General features: G+C 37.3%; 2 protein-coding genes across 3 annotated transcripts in view; both read right to left on the minus strand.

Moving 5' to 3' along the window:
- Positions 1-2,661, minus strand: part of zak (sterile alpha motif and leucine zipper containing kinase AZK) — a 36,686-nt gene extending 34,025 nt beyond the window's left edge. The window contains exon 1 of one of the 2 annotated variants that reach the window (XM_041261841.1): positions 2,497-2,661. The gene's annotated coding sequence lies outside the window, so the exon portion shown is untranslated. The remainder of the gene's footprint in view (positions 1-2,496) is intronic. The other variant, XM_041261845.1, reaches the window with a different exon arrangement.
- Positions 2,662-3,346: 685 nt separating this feature from the next.
- LOC121321946 (rap guanine nucleotide exchange factor 4-like) overlaps positions 3,347-18,672 on the minus strand; it is a 45,223-nt gene continuing 29,897 nt past the window's right edge. The window contains 24 exon segments of the mRNA XM_041261335.1: positions 3,347-3,481; positions 3,750-3,814; positions 4,329-4,448; positions 4,451-4,500; positions 4,612-4,790; positions 5,041-5,166; positions 5,708-5,805; positions 6,073-6,219; positions 6,309-6,387; positions 6,481-6,511; positions 6,860-6,948; positions 8,390-8,540; positions 8,774-8,852; positions 8,949-9,034; positions 9,550-9,665; positions 11,098-11,244; positions 12,135-12,211; positions 12,547-12,607; positions 12,704-12,788; positions 13,406-13,589; positions 14,033-14,154; positions 15,388-15,494; positions 15,708-15,761; positions 18,555-18,619. Coding sequence (XP_041117269.1) covers positions 3,347-3,481; positions 3,750-3,814; positions 4,329-4,448; positions 4,451-4,500; positions 4,612-4,790; positions 5,041-5,166; positions 5,708-5,805; positions 6,073-6,219; positions 6,309-6,387; positions 6,481-6,511; positions 6,860-6,948; positions 8,390-8,540; positions 8,774-8,852; positions 8,949-9,034; positions 9,550-9,665; positions 11,098-11,244; positions 12,135-12,211; positions 12,547-12,607; positions 12,704-12,788; positions 13,406-13,589; positions 14,033-14,154; positions 15,388-15,494; positions 15,708-15,761; positions 18,555-18,619 — 2,453 coding nt within the window.

Genomic DNA, 18,672 nt, shown 5'->3' on the forward strand with positions numbered 1-18,672 from the left:
GACCAAAATTCCTGGTCACAGCAAGGTCAAGGTCAGGAGCACATTTTCACTCCACACCGACATACAAACAGTTACACAAATAGAGTTTTTACACATGTTGTTGGTTTGGAAGTTCTTCACTAGGTTTAAATGAGTTTTTTGGGGGAATCAAAACTCTGCCTCATGTTTACTCGTCTGCCTTCTTTACTGATTTGTTACTGCATGAGTTCTTTCCCTGCCATAACCAGAGAATTGTATGGCTGTATTCTTGTGTGTCTGTGTTAGCAGAGTCAAACATTGTGTTCCATCACTGCAAAAACAAAGCACATTGTAGCAAACAAAACTGAAGCACAAGAAAAAAAAAACTGAACTGAAAAAGCATTGTAATTTCTCTTTCAAGTGAATCAACAATAAAAACATCTTACAAACAATAAATAGAGTACATTTAGTACATTTATAATAGGCTAATACAGTAAGTGGGGAAAGTGGCAGGTCCTCACAGGCCTGGAGTTACAGGTGAGCTCAGCAAGAGCAACACAGAGACACATCGATTGAATCAGTCAGAACAGAACGCTGATATTAATATTAATAATGTTCATCTTGGAGAATGAAGATCCGCACACATAATGCGATCTGCAGATACTTAAGACAGGAAACAGTTTAACTGCATGTGCTGTAAGCCTGACTTGGGTCGCAGAATTTGAAAAAATTAATACAATACAATCAGCATACTCATTGCTAAGTTTTGCACACATAGCACATTTTGGTGGATCGTGGAATGATGCGTTACCTGTTGTGGCGGGGTTCTGTCCATTGCACTACCATTGCTAGCAAAGTGAAGTTTCCTACACACGAGAGTACAGTACGGTATCATATTGTGTGCTTTCCCTGAGTCAGGAGTGCCAGCCGTAACACAAATACACGTTTAGTTGACTCAATGTGTTTTTAAAAACAGCATTACATTGTATGTTTTACCAGTAACATTTTTTAATCGTCTTGGAAAAGTTACTTAACAGAAATGGACTTGGTAGCGTGTGTAGCAATGTAGTGTTATTTTCAGGTACGCACTAGTAAAAAGTGGTACACCGTGCATGCCTAAACAACTTCCACTAAGAAAACTGAGAAGAGACCATTCAAATCTGGTACATTATGCTGTTTTCAGTCTTTTACATCTTTTTGAATTGAATTTATCATATTTTCCAGTCTTTTAAATCATTTTTTTATATTAAGGAAATAGTATGTGAATATTTATCATATGCAATACATTCAGTCTTGTATTTTTTTTTTTACTTGTGCAACGTTGTGGTGGACTTTTTCTCTGTTCATCATGAATTGTTTTTTTCTTTTTAGAGAAATTGATTGTCTGTTTCCAGTTCAAGTTTGCGAAGAAATAATGTATGATTAATAGTAAATTTGCCTATGTTTGACAATAGGAAAAGACTCAGCAATCCGCAATTCATTGCACATGCACCACTTTTTGACATTTTACGTCAAGTTTTGGTAGGTGTACCACTTTCTAACACTACACCAGTACTTGTCATTGTTTTCTTGGTCTTTGTGAAGTGCGATTTTCTGAAAATTGCATCATTTGTGTATTAAATAATAATAATAATAATAATAATAATAATAATAATAATAATAATTACGGTTGTTTTTATTAGCCATACAGAGTGACGCTAACAAAACAGGCCACAGCAGTAAACGCAGAGTTTCACTTCATTTGCGCTTCTGACTTGTGCATTTTGTTTCATTCATAGCTCGCACTGAGTATCTGCTACTTACTATCACAGCAACACATACTGTACCCTCGCGTACCCAGCTCTCACAAGAACCATGCCGTCTCAAAACAAAAGTAAAAACATTAACTGCCATTTGACTTTGCGGTTCGGTCAAAATGTACTTGCGGTCCGGAGTCCGAGTACCCTTGCACTACTGTAGAAGGCTGATGACACAACAAGCAGAAATTATCAAATTAGCAGGTGGGTGTTAAACTTCACCTAACTTGCTAGAGATGACCACTTGTATTTATTTATTTTAAATTAAACAATGGGGGTGATAGTATTTACAGTAGTATTTCAATGATCAAATGTACCGGCGATAGGTAATTTTTCCCCGCATAAGCAAGGAAAACACAATTAGTATTATTATTTTTATTACACACTTAGTTGCAAAAAAGCAGGATGTCATTTACGCGGATCAAGCACGCCGCACCAAAAACTACACCAAATTAAAACAACGCTCCGGTATATTGAAAAAGAGGATATGCATTTCAGTCACATGGCAATTAATAAAACATAACACTGTAGTTCGTGTGTCAAAAATTACTTTGAATTTACAGAAACTAACAACACATTATAAACAGTATTATCCATATACTTGCCTTTCACTTTTTACAGTATTATTTCATTTGTCACTTGAGTTGGAATTAAGGCTAATTTGTATGCTTTCCATTCCATACACCGGAAATGCAACTCCTAAAAAGAAAAAAAAAAAGCAAGCTAAGTTATTAATCGTTACCTTTTTCTTTGTACTGTATCTTCCACTATCCCCGGTTCGTCTGTATGTATATCTCAACACCTGAGCTCTGCAAAAAAAACTTCTGGTGATCGATGACAACTCGACTAGATGACTTGTTGCAATCCGTATTTAATTCACTTCTACTTTCCCAACCTGGAATTGGAGCCTTTCCGCCCCCCACGACACGACAGATCAAGGATACAACAGCACCACTTGCCGGAGAGAAATGGAAAGACTAGCTTCTGTGCAGTAGGTTTGTAATTTTTCATTGGCACAATTTTTGTTACTCTGTTTCTTTGTAAGTTCGTTGTTTATGCACTGCCTCGTGCCCCCAGGAACTTACAGAACTGATACTTCTACCCAAAATGTGAGTAATTATTTCAGGTTAATCTTCAGAATAAATTAATTCATTTAAATGTGTTTATAAAACATTAAAATAGCTATTACTATGTATCATGAACTCTGCATGTTCCATATGTTGGCTTTGGTTAAAAAGAATGTGTGGTTATAAATATGTACCCACAGATAAAGCAGATGGCACTCTCGTGCCTGTGACGTTATTTGCGATGATCACAATAATCAGAGTTCTTGATATTGGGGGAAGGGAGGAGTGCCAGAAGGGATCTCTACAACACATTCTTCTCGATAGGACTATACAGCTCAGAAACCTGTCCGAGACCCGAAGTCATTAACACTGTTTCTCGAATAATGTAAACCGTCAATCATAAGGTCAAGGCCACACTGCATTTATGTGTGAAGAAACATAAATTGCATCTTGCAATCCTTCCATTTCCAGTCTATAGGTTCTCATCTAAACCTTCATCAGACTTAAAAATGAATGTAAATAAATTTATAGGACTCCAATTCTTAATGCATTTAAATCTTGACAACTCTGACACAGATTGGAATAAGTATATGTTCTACACTGATTAGAAAGGCTAGCTAGGCAGTATCTCACTATCCTCACTGTGTTTGCAATCATACGCTGCAAAACGACAACAGGCTCTAGTCTGTTAGACAGCTGGGATAAAGTCCTCTGGTTGTCAATTACATTGAGCTGTCGAATGTAACTTCGCACTTCCTGGTGATTCTTGTTTGCAAGTGATGCATCCGAATCTGAGTAAAACATTGTTAAAAACAAAGCCTGTTTCATGATGTTTGTTTGATTGAAGGATGTCGATGCCATGTCAAAATCATCAACATCTATAATCATGGTGTATGATCAGTCATACTAAGTACATAAAATCACTTACCATTTTTTCAAAATTTACAAGATTGTCAATAAAAGTCTTGTTGCCTTCATGGGTGAAGGTCATGTCTAAAACAGAAAAAAAGAACTCTACATTAAACACTACAAATAATGTAACAAAAATGTATGGCATTTCTGTAACATGGTAATCTATGTGACCAGTTTTCAAATACAAAAGCAGACAGCATGCACATTGCGTACTTCTATTATTTATTAGCCTTCACAGTTCGATATGTTTACTAAAGTAAATTTATGTCAACCTGGTTCGAGGCACTTTATTTATTAAAACCACACAATATCAAAACATATCGCTCCGTTCCAGAAGAGAACATGTACAACAGAACGAAATAGCAAACCCATTCTGCAGTTTTCAACTAGAACTCATAACTTATGACGATCAACACTTAAAACATAAATCGCAACCCTAGGGTGCAGTGTAATTTAGAACTGGTTGCTGAATTGTAGATAGATATCTATATAAACATTTCCATTACATTTTGTACAGTACAAAGTCAGAAGCATAGTGGTTTTAGTTCAGCTACGGGAGTTTGTAGAACTTAAGTTTGATCCCCATTTGACTTACCTTTTATAAGAAGGGGCATGAAGGGGATGATTGGCGGCTCCAGTTTGGCCACAGTAAGCCTGTATGCCCTGTGGTTTCTGGATGGGTCCTGGGAAGAGAGTATCAGCAAGTTGGTAAACAAATGTATACCCGATGTTTCAGCACAACATTCAGATTTTTATACTCCCTGCAACTGAAACGTAACAGAAAAAAAGACCAACATTACTGCTTTTGCTATTTTCTGAATATGTTCTCACCAGTATACATATGAGGAAAGTACCACTCAATTTACAGGGCTACTCACTGTGCGGCTATCTTTATAAATTTCTTAAGCAGCTGAACTCGCTTGCCAAGCTGGGAACACAGAGCAATCTCCGTCACCACCCACAGCTGCAGCTCGTTAAACCGTCTCAAGAACAGGTCCAGATTAGCTGTGGTCTTCTTGAAATTAGGTCTTCCAAACGTGTGATATATCAGCTCACGCTGTAGAACAAAAGTTTTAATGGAATTGTGAAACTTACAAAAAAAAAACACACCCTAAAAACCTTAAAAATGATCTGGCACCATTAAAATGATATTGAATGGATTTTTATCCAACAGGCAATTTGAAATCAGAGCTATAAGTTTAATAGGTAGCAGACACGGACTGTACATGCAGCTCTTTGTATCTGGTTTGTGTCTTGGTTATAGTTACTTCACAGTCAGCTGTTTGAAAATGGGTATTTAACTGTACCTCATGCACACAGTTGAAGTGCTCCCAGTCATATATAGTTATTTGGTAAGCCAGGTCTTTGGAACTCATCAGCTCAAAAGTTCCCATTGATCCAGCTGAAGGACCTTCCTGCTCTGGTAGGGGACTCTGTAAAGGAAGGCATTTTAAACATGATAGAACTGACTGTGGTTGTTTGTCAAAATAGGTGTCAACTGAATCTCCTCAAGGATAAAAACACTTGTGTTAAAGAATGCCCACACCAAGACTAACAGCAACTTGGTAGATAATTATCAAGATGCAGCTTAAATCTGTAAGTGTGTCATAAATACTATAGTGTATGATACAGAATGCTCTTGTGAGCCACCAACAGCTGGTCTTACTGTAATAAACTAGATACTGGAACTTACAAAAACATAAGCTTGTGTAATGTATTATATATGCATTACAGTCAATTGAAACATGTCTTAGCATGTGCTTTAACCTTAAAAGCAGTTAGCTGAGCACTGATTTTAACAATTGTACATTTAAAATCAACCCTATAAAACCAGCGACGGATCATAGGCTCTTGTGTTGAATATTAAAATTGTTAATAAACCACGTAACAACCTATAATCTAAATAAATTAAAAGAGGTCTTCTGAAATTCCACAATTGTTTTTTTTGTTTTTTTTGGTAACATGGATGCGCACCAGTGAATCAAACTGGTCTCTTGGGCAGAAAAACAGTCGTCCATTCTGACTGAGGGTGGTAAACACAGAAATTTCATTGGGCTTCAGCACAACCTTCTCTGTAAAACATAGAAAAAAAAAACACAACAGAGTATTACTGGCAATATTACTGATATATTGTACAGCACTGAGGTCAGGCTATTTTTCAAGATTTTTCAAGTCTGTTGCAAAGTAAGCATCACAAGTACACCAGTGTACCTGTGCTATTTCTTTAGAGGACCGGCATTTAATCCTCCAAAGGAAATATCAGCTACCACCACCACCACCACCACTCCTCCAACTATGATCACTGGTAAGATTTCACCCAACTGAGTTGAGATTCCTACCTCCTGAAGAACTCAGCTTGACTAAGATCAAGTCCTCCCCTGTGCCCAGCTTATCCGCTACCGCAGCGATCACTTCTTTCACAGAAGCCGCTACTGCCACGCGGATTGTAGTGTAAGTGTGGTCTACACAGTACACTTTAAAGAGAACTAGAAATAAAGAAGAATGTGTCAGAAAAACATATAATGCTGATCAGCTTAAAACTGGGTATTAAACACAGCTTGCTTTCTATACTCACTTTCATCATTGCTCCTAATTGGTTGTCGTTTCTGAAGCCTTTCATCACCTATGCTAAACTGACGCAGAAGAACTTTGTGCTGGAACAGAACAAGGAAAAGGCATTCCTTTATAAAAAGGGCACACAATGAATACAGTGTTATACTGTGGGTTAGTAAATAAGTATTAGTTACCTTCTTTTGTGAGGATTTTGCTTCTTCTGAACTGCAAATTATATAAAAAATAATATTATTTTTACAATATTACAGAGCAGTGCTAAACGAAGCTCCACAGGAACCAGGTGCTGAACCAGGTGCTGACAATCAGGTGAGGGGTATTGTGGTTGACTGGGCTAATTTACCACTCAAAGTGAAACAAGTGAAGCAACAGCTGCTCGGATTTGGATTGACTGCTGCTTTTCTTCCACACAAATCCAAGCAGCTGTTTCTGCAGTTGTTTGACCTGGGATGGTAAATTAGCCTCACCTGTGGAGAGCTTGAGCCGAATAATCAGTTTGTGCAGCACAGCTAGAGAGAAAAAAAGCAAGAGAATGATGCCCAGAAAAAGACATACTTCTGTTTCACAGTCTTCTCAAGTTCTGGAAGCTGTTCCTTTAGAGCTGGAATCATTCTGGAATCATCTGATACAGACACGTAGAAGTTCTGTAAATAATAGAAAACTTCAATTAGTTGGGCACCGTGGTAATAAACTATAAACAATTAACACAAAATCATGAAGTGCAGCAAAATGGAAATAACTGTTTTCACACTATCATGTATGACATTATTCATACAATACTCCCAACCTGTGAGGGCGCCAAGTAACGGGAACAGAGTACCCTGGACTACTGGGCCTGTCACTTCGTTCCGAGGGTTAAAAGCAATTTGGTCATTTAGAAAAGGGGCGGAGCTTCAGTACACTAACTCATCAAACCGGAAAGGAAATGATGTGGCAGCCACAGATTGGAGGAGCGACTGCAATCGTTTACCAAGGGGTCTTATAACCCGGTATAAGTAGGGGTTGAAGCGACGTAATCTGTTCCTTCGTTTTCGTTTATGGAAAATAACCCAGAAGGACCTGTGTTTTGTGTATCCGTATCGTGAGTGTTTGTTTGTTCTGTCTATTTGTTGCTCATTATCATTAGACAACTAGCACATTCCGGAGCTGTTGCCAGAGGCCAGCACAAACCCGGAACAGCACTGCACTGTATCACAAATAACTGTGTTTGCACCACTTGTGTGAGTCTTTTGTGTTTTATGTGGCTGTATAATAAAAGAGGACTATTATTTCGGGACAAAACTGGGGATTACAAATTATACACGCTGCTGTATTACTTAACATAATTTATTGTTTACAGTTTGTTTTGTTCACTGATCACCTGCACACTATTAACCACTTTGCCACAAGTACATAAAAAACTTGGTTAGACGAAACTGATTTCTGGTTCACAGTAGACCATATTGCTCAGATTACCACACAGCCATGAGATTCTATGTTGTGCCCCATTCCACAACCCTAATCATAAACTATCTCCCTTCATTTAGACTGTTTCAGTAGTATAAAAAGTTATATAAAATAAATCATGTTGAGTGCGAGCTATACATAGCGTTACCATATGACTCCATGTACACTAGGACAGTTCAGGCTTATTAAACTTATAGCCCAATGCATTCTAGTACATCTCAGGTACCTTTCACAGCTGTGTGAAGGCTGTGTGGTCGCTGGTTAAAGGTCCTGGGTTCAAATCCCGGCTCAGCCACTGACTCAGTGTGACCTTGAGCAAGTCAATTAACCTCCTCGTACTCAGTCTTTCAGGTGAGACGTTGTTGTTGGTGACTGCAGCTGATGCATAGTTCACATACCCTAGTCCCTGTAAGCCACCTTGTATAAAGGCGTCAGCTAAATAAACACATAATAATAATAATACTAATACAGCAGGACTGCATTGGTGGTGTGAACAGTCATATGGTAAGCCTACATATACACAATAAGCCTCGCTCCATTCACTTCTACTCATATCCCACTGTACACAGATATTTGCTGTCCTATAAACCTATAATACAATCTGAAGCAATCTGTGGAGATGTCGAGTGTCCCACTCACTTCCAAGAATGCCATGGAGGCTTCTTCCTCCTGTAGAAGCTCCCCGCACACTGTTACCCATTGCAGCACCAGGCGGATCACTCTACGCTTGTTATTGAGGGCATAGTCCATTTTCTCCTGTTCTGTGCCTTGAGATGGTTGGGCATGGTAAGTGCAGGAATGTTAAGGAAGATACCCAACCATGGTCATAATAACAAAACAACCCCCCCCCCCCCCCCCGCCCCCCACAGCTATAAATACAATATATATCTTCGAACTTATCTATCATTTTTCCGTGTACAGATTATACAGTTGGAGATGTATTATGTTATATGATTAGCGCACCAGCAGATAATCTGGAAAACTCCACAAGCAGTTGTTTTGCATCCAGAAGTGAAAGGATATTGAGCCATAAGCAGTGAGCAGAGCTGACTGTTTGGCATGAAGACACAGTGCATCAGAACAAAATCATCCAGTGCAGAGTCTGTCAGGACAAAAGAACACCTTCAAGTTTAAAAAAAAAAAAAAAAAAGTACTATGACAATTTAAATAAATAGTCACAGCAGTTTATCAACCTTACCTGACTCTGGTAAAATGGAATCAAGCCGCATATTTTCCAGAAAGTGCTCTAAAATTTTCTCTGGAGTTCCTGACATCACAGTGTATCTGGCAAGAGAAAAAACAATCCATCTAGAACTTGCTGTGAAAGAATAAGCAGGCTTCTCATATTTACATTTCTCACCAAGACTATTTGATCAGCAGTTACTTAATTCTTTCAGCAACTATTAAAGCAAATAAACAAAAAGTTAACCATAATATAACCAATTAAAAACTTTTAAAAGGGTCTTTTACAGCCACACAAATATTATATACCGCATGGGCATACCCAACAGTGGGATTAGTAAACAGGCCTGCAGTGTCTATTTTTGGTTGCTGGAATTCGAAAAATCAATATTAGGGAAAAAGTAGATGATTTAAAATATCCTTTTAATGTTATTCTTTAATGGAGTGAAGCTGGTGAAGTAAATGAAAGAGTTCTTTAAACTACCTCTTCCAACTGTAACTGTACCCTCAGGCTCCAGTCACACAGAACCATCATTACCAGAAAGGACAACCAAATCACTGAAGTCCTTTATTTATGGATGCAAACATAAAATAATATACAAAATGAAGGTCTGTACTTGTACTGAGTCGCACTGCCTCCATGGTTACAGCCTTGGCTAACACTCGGGATCTTCTCCAGAACCAAGACGTCCTGCTCATGCTCTTTCAGCCGGACTGTGTTGGCCTCAACGTCCTGCAATGCAAAACACATTTTATTTCTCATTGCCTTGAATAACAAAATATCAACCAGTTGATTCTGCAGTAAATGCACATTCTACACTGTATTCTGGCAGACCAATGGTCTGTGTATTAGAAACATTTCTGTAATTTAAGATTACCAGTATGTTTCTGTGTGAACACATACTGCATATGCATCACAGAAGTGTTTCCAACCTTGGCTTTATTCTGACCTGAAAGCACTGTCCAATCCTCTGTATCTCCACATGTGTGAAATTCAGTTTGTTGCTGCACGTTGTTTGAGAAAGCCCCACTCTACCTGCAGGTAAGACTAACGTTGCATAGCGGTTTGAGCAATTCCAAGGCTAACTGACATACACCTGCTACTTGCCTATACATTATGGTTTATTTTACTGTAGTATTAAACAATGGAATATAATATACAATGATAGTGCCATTGCTGTTATTGTTATCTATGATCTTTCTAAAATAAAACCCTTATACCTAAAAGATGAACATTCGAAAACTACTGGCATGACTCATTCCTGTTTAATTGTAAACTCGACAAGTGCATAGATATAAACCTGGATTTATGTGCTCGCTTGCCTGGTCCTTAAAATATTGAAGATTTTTCAACTGTACCCCGAGGGTAATTCTGCCCTCATCGCAAGCTGTTTTTTAGCCATTTGATTGAATTCACAGCCACTGTACAGAGACTGGATTGGATTCATAAAGAATGAAGAGAATTACTCTGTGAGTAAATACTCTGTTGAATTGCTGGTACTGCCTGTATAGATAATAATCACTCAGATTTCAGCACTGAGGAATAAGCTTTAAATGAAAGCCAAAAGAGACCATGTATGTGCTGGAACAACCCCAACCAAACGCAAAATATGAGTAATTTACTGCGGATGACAGGCAGTATAAATCATGCCAGTTATATAATCTTAGGATGACTTTTTTAAAATAAGTGTTTGAAAATGTCATTTCCAGAAGCAGGGGCTTAGTTTTGCTCTCCACACCACACACATCCATCGACCAACCCCAAGCTACCTGCTCTTTTGTTTGTAATCTTTCCAATGGCCATGTAATCACCTAAGCAAAGCAGGATTAAAGTTTGCACTTCACCAAAGCAAATCTAATATCATTAAAGTTATGGATGGGTATAGAAAACAACAATAATGCAGAACTGTAGGCATACACACTAACGGCTATGCCGCACAATACCCTGGAAAATAATTATTGAGTTTTATTCTCCTGGCCAGGATAACCATTTTATATCCGGTGCTCCACTTCTAGGAAAGGCTCTCACTCCTGTTGTTGCAGCAGATGAAGTGGGATTTTAATAGATCATGCCTGGGATTATTTAGAGTTTGATCAAAATTGTTGGAAAATGCTCTAATTACATTTTTAAATGATCCAAACAGAAAGGATAACTGGGGACTCACCCTTAGAATCCTGTTAAAGTCTTCTTTATCGACCCTGAGAAAGTGACAGTTATCGTCCCGCAAGACAATAGAAGCTGCTCTCGGAGCATCATTCACCAGAGCTAATTTACCAAAATCATCCCCTTCATGTAGGGTGCACACAACTCCCTGGAATTCAAAATGCAAGAGATTTAACAATTCTAAAAATAAAGGATAATACATAGTCAATATTTTAACATAGTTACAGCATGCAGCTTTTTTTTTTTAGAGCATCCGTGTGTTATTCTGCACTGGCCGTGTATTTTTGGTATTCACAATGCAGTAAAGTACCGCACAGTACAAAACAATATTAAACCCTTCTACACTGCAGACCAATATAAAAGGTATACGCAAGATCACTTAGCAGACCAGATAATGGGTCTTGAGTATGCCCATGTTATGTATCATACTGTAAAAATCTAAAAAGATTATAATATTAATAACGTAATATTCACTTTATACACCTGTTGCTTATGTTTCTGACATGTAGTGAAGAATGAAGGTATAGTAACAGCACAGGTCAAGCCATGGGGAACACAAAGATGCAATACATAAAACAGCCTACAGTGTAGGGGACTATGTTGACGCCCATGTGTGGGTATCACATGGTAATCTATGAGCAGCTACAATATTAAGCTGCGTGTTTGAGGCCTCAGCTCATTCATTCAGCATTGTATCACTCAATGATGGTTACAGTTAATTTACCATGTGATATGAGTTTCAAACCAAACAAACAATTTTATTCTACCCTGTGTATTTAGGTTTTTAATATATATATATATATATATATATATATATATATATATATATATATATATATATATATATATATCATATCACTTGGAAAATCCCTTTCCAAAAGCTGAGTTTCTGTTTGACATTGATTAGTTCAATTGTTCGAGCCACATCTGTGTACAACTTTGTTTTAATATTTACAGAACAGTATACCGTCCTTTTCAGGTCTTGCTTTCAATGTTCTCCTACATAGTGTTTAAAGTTAAAAAAGATGATGACAGTACCTTGCCATAAATCACAACATTTACTGATCCCTTTAAAATGATATACCAGGATGTTCCTTCTTCCCCCTGGTTAAACACTGAAAGAAACAATAAAAAGAATGAACCGATTATCGGAAAAACAACTGAATTATCAAAAAACTATAATACTGTAAACTATAGATTGTATAGGTTACAATACAAAATCATTACAAAACAAGACGTACATTCTGAAATAAAAATGCAAAAATTGATCTTAAACAGAAAGCTTAGAGAGAAATTATGTTCATGTTTTTTTTTTTTTTTTTTTTTTAATGAAAGCATGGTAAATTGAGGTTCACACTTTAGCAAAGCCCCTAGAATATTTACATTGCTGTCCAATTAGGCTAACCATGCAACATCGTCCAATAAAATCAATAGAAACGCCAGTACTTACACACTGTCCCGGCTTTAGCATGGGATTCAAAGATCAACACGCCTGTTAATTCTCTCTTTACCTAACAGAGACAAATCAGAAAATTAACGAAATACATGGCTGCACAATTACATGAGGGCACTGTGGAAGCATTTGGTGTAACACAATCTAGACTTACTGTTGTAGAAAGATGAGATAAGGCTTTAATGTGCAGGAGTTCTTCGTATATTATTTCTAAATCATCTACTGTCCTCTGGCCTGGTCTGCAAACAGAAATGCAGAAGACATTTAAATTAGACACATTTTGATAGGACTTTAGAAATAAAACATAACAGCGTACAATACACTGATAACACCACATGCACTAGTGGAATGATTTACTACAAAATAACTGTTGCCTTAGCTGTTTCCCTTTTAAAAACTGCAGAAATAAGAAAATATTTTAAACATGATTTTTTTTTTTTTTTCTTTTTATATTTCACTTAGGAAACAAGTGGAACATAAGCTTATTTAATTTGGTTTGTAAAATATTGGTGTAGCATCAATGGTAATCATGGGAGAATGGCGACTAGAGTTACCCCAAATTAGTAAATAAGGCACCAGTATAGCATCTCAGCTCCACTTTACACACCTAACTCCTGGCTTTCGCTTATGCTGGTGCCCTGGTGGTACACACCACATTTCACTTAACAATACAGACTGTTACTGGTGCACTTTTTATTCACTCTGTAAACATCAAACAGGTATTAAGAGGGTTATCTTTAAGACATCTTCAATGACAAAACTAATGCAAGATGACTCTTTTCAGGATAAATAACAACAACAACTCAGTTATGTAGGTAAACTATAAAATAGACACCCTTCCCCATCCTTTACTCACGGCTTCCTGAGGATCATTCTCATGTGTGCATCAGGTCCAATCTGCGAGAGCACCAGCAGGGTGTCCTGGATCTCCTCATCACTCTCCTTCTTCTCATCTTCACTGGGAAGAGGGGCATCTTCCTGCTCGTCATCCAGGAAGCGGTAAAACAAGTACTTGTCCTGGAAATTGTGCTCCTGGTCCACTGCATTCCAAAAACAGGATCAAAATACTATTGCACTCTTTTCATATAGTGGCAATAAGCATTGCTTTAGCAGAAATAGGGAGCTATACTGTACTTAATGTTAGAATTTAATTTGTATTGGCACCTCCCAAAGAGTACTGTTTGTTCTTAATTAAAAAAGAATAACAGATGTATTAGGGCGAAATGTAGATAACAAAAATAAAATCCCATTCACTGAAGTTAACAAATATGTTTTCCAGATGTTTCTTACATCAGCTAAAAGGCAGCTTACTGATAATTCCCAGAACGACATGTGTTGCCTTTTAGATCTGATGTGAATACATTATTAAGGAACTTATTTAATATTCCGTTCAAGTTATATATAACCCCCTGACCTATATGGGCTAACGTGATTCATTACATTAGCTGCACAGCACTCATATTCTTTACAGATGCAGCATTACCATGGTTGAGAACCCCTTCCTCCAGCAGCACTTGCCACATGCCGACTGCCTGCGTTCGTGAATGAACACAAGGGCTCTGCTGCATCATCCAGTCAACCAGCTCTGTCCCAACACAGCATTGTCTGAAAGGAAAACACACACCTAATCAGCCTTGCAAAAGTATTCAGACCCTTCCTATGGTGTCCCCTTTTGTGAAATTACAAAACGATGCAGACACATTTTTTAAACTTAACATTTTATTCAAAACTTGAAATGCTCAAACTGAAGAGAGAAAAAAAAAACCTGAAATATGTTGATTGCATAAGTATTCAGACCCATCAACTCAATATTTGGTGGAAGCACCTTTGGCAGCAATTACAGCTGCAAGTCTTTTTGGGTAAGTCTCTACCAACTTTGCACACCGGCTTGGTGCAATTTGTCCCCATTTTTCTTGGCAGATTTGCTCAAGCTTTCTGAAGTTGCTTGGGGATCGCTTATGGACAGCAGTTTTAAAATCTTTCCACAGATTCTCAATAGGATTCAAGTCAGGACTTTGACTGGGCCACTCAAGGACGTTCACTTTCTTATTCTTAAAAGACACTCCAGTGTAGCTTTGGCCTTGTGCTTCTGGTTGAAATTCACTACCTGACCAAGGAACCTCACAGAGACAGGTGTTTTTATTCTGAAATCATGAGAACCACTAATAATGCACACAGACAGAGGCCATTCAACTAATTGTGTGGCTTGTTAAGGTCATTTTGTGCATGCAAGCTGTAAAGCAACAAAATGTGAAAACTGTGAGAGGGTCTGAATACTTATGCAGGCACTGTATCAAGTTAATACCCGTGGAAACTAAATGAAGAAGGCTACTGAAAGACTAACTTTACTGAACAACAGATACTACCCCCCCCCCCCCCCCCCCCCCCCCAGAAGGAAATTCAAAATAATGGCTTCTTGTGAACGCATAATGGATAGTCACTGTACCTTGATCCATTTTGCACTCAGTCTTCTTATGAACTCTGAGGTACTTAAGTGCATGAAAAACGAATGAATTACTCAATAAGATGCTGATTCTCCAGTTCTTGCAAGAATCACCGTAATATACACAGTAGCTGATCTTTGGCAACTGAGCCAGCTTGTTAACCTGAAAACTTCTGAAGCAATCAAGTGTACAGTTTAAAAAACACAGCTACATGGATAAATGTGTTTTCAGTTGCTGTGTAGGTAAAACAAGTTCACAGATAGCTGATATTCCATGATATTTTTTACATCTTATTTACATATCTGAGAAAGACTATGACTAGACTATGGAGAGATAATTAAAATCATCCAAAATGTTACATTTTAAATGTCACAGTGCACAACAAATAACCCACTTGTATGTCTTCAAATGGTATTTCCTATCTCTTATCATGTGAGGTGCTCGAGATAGAATTGCATTCCGTAAAATCTTCCCAGCTCTCAGGATCTTCTCAGAAGGGACCTGCAGTAATGAATGAATGAATGAATGAATGAAAGAAGAAAAAGAAAAAGAAGAAACACACACACACACACAGAGTCCTAAGTTACCGTTCATAACAGCTACATAAAAAAACAAACATTGCTGTCAATTGAAAACTGAAAGCTGGAAATTACCTGTACAGTGTAAACACATCAATACATAGTTTGCTTTGTTAGCTATTAAAGTTCCCATTACCTGTGTAATGGTTTTGGAAGGATGTGGTGTGGCTTTGCTTTCAATGAGAGGTGTCTGGAAAAAAAAAATGAATACGAACTGAAAAGAAATAAATTAAAAAAGAAGAATAAAAAATGGTAAAATACAAACAAAAATTCAAAAACATATATGGAATGAAGATGAAACAACCAAGCTTGTCCCATAGAAATGTATCACTCCATTAGTCCATGTACACTACCAGTACTGATTAACACGACCACATAACACTCTATTGACCTAAAAATATTAAAATCGAACACTATAACGCTTGAATGAATGTAATACAGTAAGTGACCCAAAAGCCAAATAAACCATACATAGATGGGAGTTGCAACAGCTGTAAATTAAAAAAACAAAACAAAAACACCACGTAAAGTGTGAAGTAAGATCTGCCAACTGCATGTGTGTGGATAAAGAACACTTTTGTATGTGATTTAACTGCCTTCACCCGTGGGGTCCCTGTCGAACCACATGGTGCATCAGATTAAGGGCTATAGAGTCAAATTTAATACACTCACTGAAGAACATAAGAAAGTTTACAAACGAGAGAAGGCCATTCGGCCCATCTTGCTCATTTGGTTGTTAGTAGCTTATTGATCCCAGAATGTCACCAAGCAGTTTCTTGAAGGATCCCAGGGTGTCAGCTTCAACAGCTTCTACCCCCTTCCTGTTTGTGTTTACCCCTCAAAGCCCTGTATCTATTACACTTCCTCTCACTGACAGCACACATCCCTCAACAAGATTCAATTACAACTAATTGTCTGAGCTTTTTTTATTTTTTCCTTGCTGACTGACACGCTCATTAGCCTCATACTCAGATATAGGGTTGCCACCCTTTCTGGTTTTGCCTGGATAGTTCTCTTTTTGAGGCAGCTGTCCTGGGAAATCTGTAAGACTTCGCGGGACACAATGTCAAAGTATATGATTTATTTATTTATTGTACAAAATGACTCCTGTGTCCCAATTTTTCGTAAATGAGAGGTGATAACCCTACTCAGATATCCTTCCCACTGTTCAGCAGCTTTAGACGCAACCTTTAAGATGCAGTGTCTTCAGAGAAACTATAGGGATTTCAGGAAGAGGCAGAGAACACGCTGATACAAAAAGCACCCTATCAAAGTATTTTGTAAAATTGCATAACTCTTAACAGTAAAACAATTTAGATCAAAAGACAAAAATGATAGTTCTGAAAATTCAAGATTAGAATTTACAATTTTCAATCAAAACAACTGTTGTGCTAAACAAAATAACTAAATTTCTTGTGTTCAGCTGTGTGCGGAATGCCATGTGTGTGTCCCATCTGAGCTTTCTTCACCCAACATCTGCATGAGATGGAGTAAACAGTTAATAAATGACAGGTAAAATTGACTATTATGTGTGTATATATGTACTCATACCCTCCTCCTGCCTGTGACCATGACCAGGCATTAAACAATCTGCAGCTGCTGTTTAACAGCTCTGTCAGTCTTAGAACTCTGCAGCTTCCTGTATTGATTTACATGTCCCATTCATCAGCTACAGTTATCATGTTTTTCCGCTGCTGTGGTGTTTACCTTGGCCAACACCCCAAACCATGCAGAAAACAGCATGTAATGCATTACAACTTTCGGTACTGGAATTATTCTATTCATCACACAAAGCATAACCTTTTAATTGCAGAGAGGGCTCTATTCATAAATATTTTGTTTAAAACCATCTGTCGCTATGGGATTTATGAATAGGAATTACAGTGTGCAAGAAGGAAAGAATAACATTATGGAATATATGCCACCCACAGACAGTAGCACAAAACATCAACTGCACCTTCAAACTCAGGATGTCTAACAGTCACTTGCATTGTGGAAACATGGAAATCCATTTAAAATAATTACTGTTTTGTCTCCTCAGGCAAATGGCTGATTCAAGTGCAATGGTTACTAAATGTAGTTTAAAATATGGTCTGTTTTTTGGATCACACAGGTCCATTCTCCAGATGAAAGTGGCTTTGAGAAGAAACAGTGTTTTTTTATTTTGTTATCAACCAAAAGAAATTAGAACTTAATGGGGTTTTCAGAGACAGCAATGAATCTATCCAAATGCAAGTTAAAACACATTAAAAACTAAACTGCTTCCAAGAAATAACATGGTCTAAAATCCTAAATGAATATTAACCATGAAAAAAAAAAAAAAATTATATATATATATATATATATATATATATATATATATATATATATATATATATATATATATATATATATATATATATAATTCATTATATTATGCCAGAAAACATCATATGCATTGATGCTTTGAAATACTAAGTGCTTTTGCTAGAGAATACCTTCTCCAGTTGTTTGTAAGTGTAAAGTCAAGACAAAGCATTTTGTAGATTTTACAGGATGCTCTGATCCCGTGACAGAAAGGGTATTTTTGTCTGCTTAAAAAGGTTAAGGAAATATGTGTTACTTGTAAGGTGGGACAGGAAATACTATAAAAGAAACAGCCTCTCTTTATATTTAGTAAAGGTTAAACAAGCAGCTGATTGTCCCGTGTCTTAGGAAGCAAAATCAAGAGGCGGATGTGGATGACGTTAAGAAGTTTACATGTAGCTTGTTTAGCAGAACTTGAACCAAGACATGCACACAAATCTGTCCCACTTTATTTAAACTTTATTTGAACTTACAAACACCGGCTTGACATAAAATTTATTGCAAAGATTAACAGATTACCCAGATTTAGTTTAACTACACAGATTTATAGAGGAACAAGCTTCATTTGAAAAAAACAAAAAACACATTATGGAAATATAACCTTATTCATATATCAAACAGAAACACGAGCCCCTACCTTGTTTGAATGTTTAGAGACTGAGCATAAGGAGTTGTTACTCATATTCTCCTTGTCAGGCATTCCTGAATGAATGAGAAACACACAACACAATCCATCATGTTTATTCCATTACCCT

This window comes from Polyodon spathula, chromosome 10 (genome assembly GCF_017654505.1).
Source record: "Polyodon spathula isolate WHYD16114869_AA chromosome 10, ASM1765450v1, whole genome shotgun sequence".
In the NCBI taxonomy this organism is placed as follows: domain Eukaryota; kingdom Metazoa; phylum Chordata; class Actinopteri; order Acipenseriformes; family Polyodontidae; genus Polyodon; species Polyodon spathula.